General features: G+C 46.5%; 1 protein-coding gene across 1 annotated transcript; it reads left to right on the forward strand.

Moving 5' to 3' along the window:
- Positions 1-1,127: 1,127 nt before the first annotated feature.
- On the forward strand, positions 1,128-2,514 carry C3H4orf3 (chromosome 3 C4orf3 homolog). The gene is made up of 2 exons (XM_021158909.2): positions 1,128-1,440; positions 2,256-2,514. Coding segments are annotated over exons 1-2 (198 nt in total). The 5' UTR covers positions 1,128-1,243; the 3' UTR covers positions 2,257-2,514.

The raw sequence follows: 2,514 nt of genomic DNA on the forward strand, positions 1-2,514 counted from the left end.
GGGAGATAGGGAGGCGATGGGCCTGCCCGGGCATGTCCTGGTCTGTTCTGCTATGTTCTCAGCCCCAGGTTTCAAAGCTCACAAACAACTCTTTGGGCTATTTGACATACATTACATGAATCACAGGTCTCAAGTTTTATTTCCTTTCAAGCCTTCTGAAAATTCGTGACTGTAATTGTGACGTTGATGAGACAGGCTAATTCCATGACAGACTTCAAATTGGCAGTTCAGGGGATTAGGCCTAAAATTCTAGGCTTCAGGCAGCTAGTCAGAAAATGCCCTACCATCAGAAACGACCCCCCCCCCCCCCCAAAAAAAAAAAAAAAAAAAAAAAAAAAAAAAACAACCTGGCCTGAAGTAAGGACAATGGGTTTTCAGCCCTCACACCCTGGTAATAGTTTCAGAATGTCCTTAAGAGAGAGTAGATAAGGCCACCTACCAGGCAAGTTTCCCAAACATGTAAGAAACCAAAAGGTTTACGTGTATTGGAGAGATGATTCTACGGGGTCTGCCAATCTTTTTACATCGCCACACAATGTTGCCGTCTTCAAAGTTAATATCAGAGAATCTCACGATCTAGTTTTTTTAAGGAAGAAAGAAAGGAAGGAAGGAAGGAAGGAAGGAAGGAAGGAAGGAAGGAAGGAAGGAAGAAGGAAAAACATCCTCCCATACGCTCATGTTTATAAAAAGACTACTTTTGTGGGTGGGCAAGGCTGGAACCCTTTGAGGCGGTTCCTGAAGTTCTGGCGTCATCTCAGAGAAAAGGAGTTGAGACAGTTTTCGTCCCAGGAACCGGGAGAACCAGTAATGCACTCTGCAAAGCAGCGTGTGAGCTACGTGAGATAGCGCACCTGCACCTTAGAAGCCACCGCTGAACATCGCAAGGGGACATCCCACCAGGAAGCAATGGGGCGGGGCACAGGGCGCATGCGTGCAGTCGGGGAGGCGGGCAGACGCCTTCGCCGAGTTCTGGGGGCGAGGGAGGGTGGTGGAACAGAGCGCCTGCGCCAAGAACAGCGGGCCCAGCGGAGTCTGCGCGTTCCCGGGAATGCCGAAGAAGGCGAATTCCTAGAAAGGGAGGACGCCTGCGCGCAGTCCGGAAGGCGGGGACGCGGGGGCGGGGCGCGGCGGCGGGGCGGGGCGACTAATCGGTTGGCAGGGCCACCCGGAATTGGTTGCTGGACTGGGCGCGAAGCTATCTTCAGGTTTGGTCTCAGGTGCGCGGAAGTGAAGCGACGCGGAGATGGAGGTGAGCCAAGCGGCGTCTGGTACCGACGGTGTCCGGGAACGGAGGGGCTCGTTCGAAGCTGGAAGGAGGAACCAAGATGAGGCACCTCAGTCCGGGATGAACGGGCTTCCGAAACACTCCTACTGGCTGGATCTCTGGCTCTTCATCCTTTTCGACCTGGCCTTGTTCGTCTTCGTGTACCTCTTGCCCTGGTGAGTATCGTGAGTTGCAGAGTTGAAGAGCTTAGGAAGCTGGCGGCTGCTTCAGTCTTATCGGGGAGAGAGGGAGGGACGGCAGCTAGAGATGGCGGAGTTGGAAGAGCGAAAATGGATTTCCTTGACACCCCAGTGGCAAGAGGAGTGTGGAGAAAACTTGGCTTCCCATATTTGTCTGTTGTTTCATCACCACAAAGGAACTGTTAAGTTTTAGAAACCTATGCCCATAATTAGATCTATCGTAAATAATAAAAATAATTACTAAAAACTAATAAAAATAAAAGTAAATAAATGTCGTAAGTAATAAAAAAAATAGAGCATGACAGGTTAAATGTGATTATATCTAAAGTGATTTGAGTGTTGTGCGCCTGCTTAAAATGCTTAGGCCAAAGCAAGCCTTGCAAACTCAACTTGTCCATAACTTACGCAGATAAACGCGTATTATCTTCCAGAGTGTCCCCAGTCCTACCTCTGTCAAAGAATGGAGTATCTTGGGTTTCTTTGGCTCTCATTTTTTCGGTTTTGTGGCAAATTAGAAGGCAGAGAATGGGGGGTGAAAAGATAAACAGTTTTTTGATAAAAACTCGTTAAGACATTTTGGTATAGACATTTCAAGAACAGTGATTTATTAGTTATTTTTAATGATCTCATTTTCACCTCTGGGTAGAAAATTCATGACTTAATAATGTAGGCCTTTAGTTTTCCTTATCAATAGTGTAGATTATGCAGGGATAGGCTAGCAGTATCTCTGTCAGCTTCCCACTAAACGTCAAAATAAGCAGATGAAGGAAACAAGTATTTGGTTTTTACAGACCGGTTTGCTGAGTCAAGAATGGGGCTTCTGGAGTGAATCTTGAAAACGACTATAGACTCTTGAATGAAGAGGACTTCCAGCAGCTGACTTCGGCACCTCTGTCTGACCTTCCCTTCAGCCCTTGGCCTCACTCAAGTAGCATCATATGTTTAAAACCTGTTTTTAATGGTTGAAGCAATGATTGTAGCTAAATGATATATAATATATATTTTTAATAATGTCTGTAACTTAAGTACTTAAGGGAAATAAATGTATGT

The sequence above is a fragment of the Mus caroli genome, chromosome 3, assembly GCF_900094665.2.
Source record: "Mus caroli chromosome 3, CAROLI_EIJ_v1.1, whole genome shotgun sequence".
Classification (NCBI taxonomy): domain Eukaryota; kingdom Metazoa; phylum Chordata; class Mammalia; order Rodentia; family Muridae; genus Mus; species Mus caroli.

Excerpts from the sequence above, each read along its gene's own strand:
- C3H4orf3 (XM_021158909.2), top strand. The coding sequence starts at position 1,244 with ATGGAGGTGAGCCAAGCGGCGTCTGGTACCGACGGTGTCCGGGAACGG.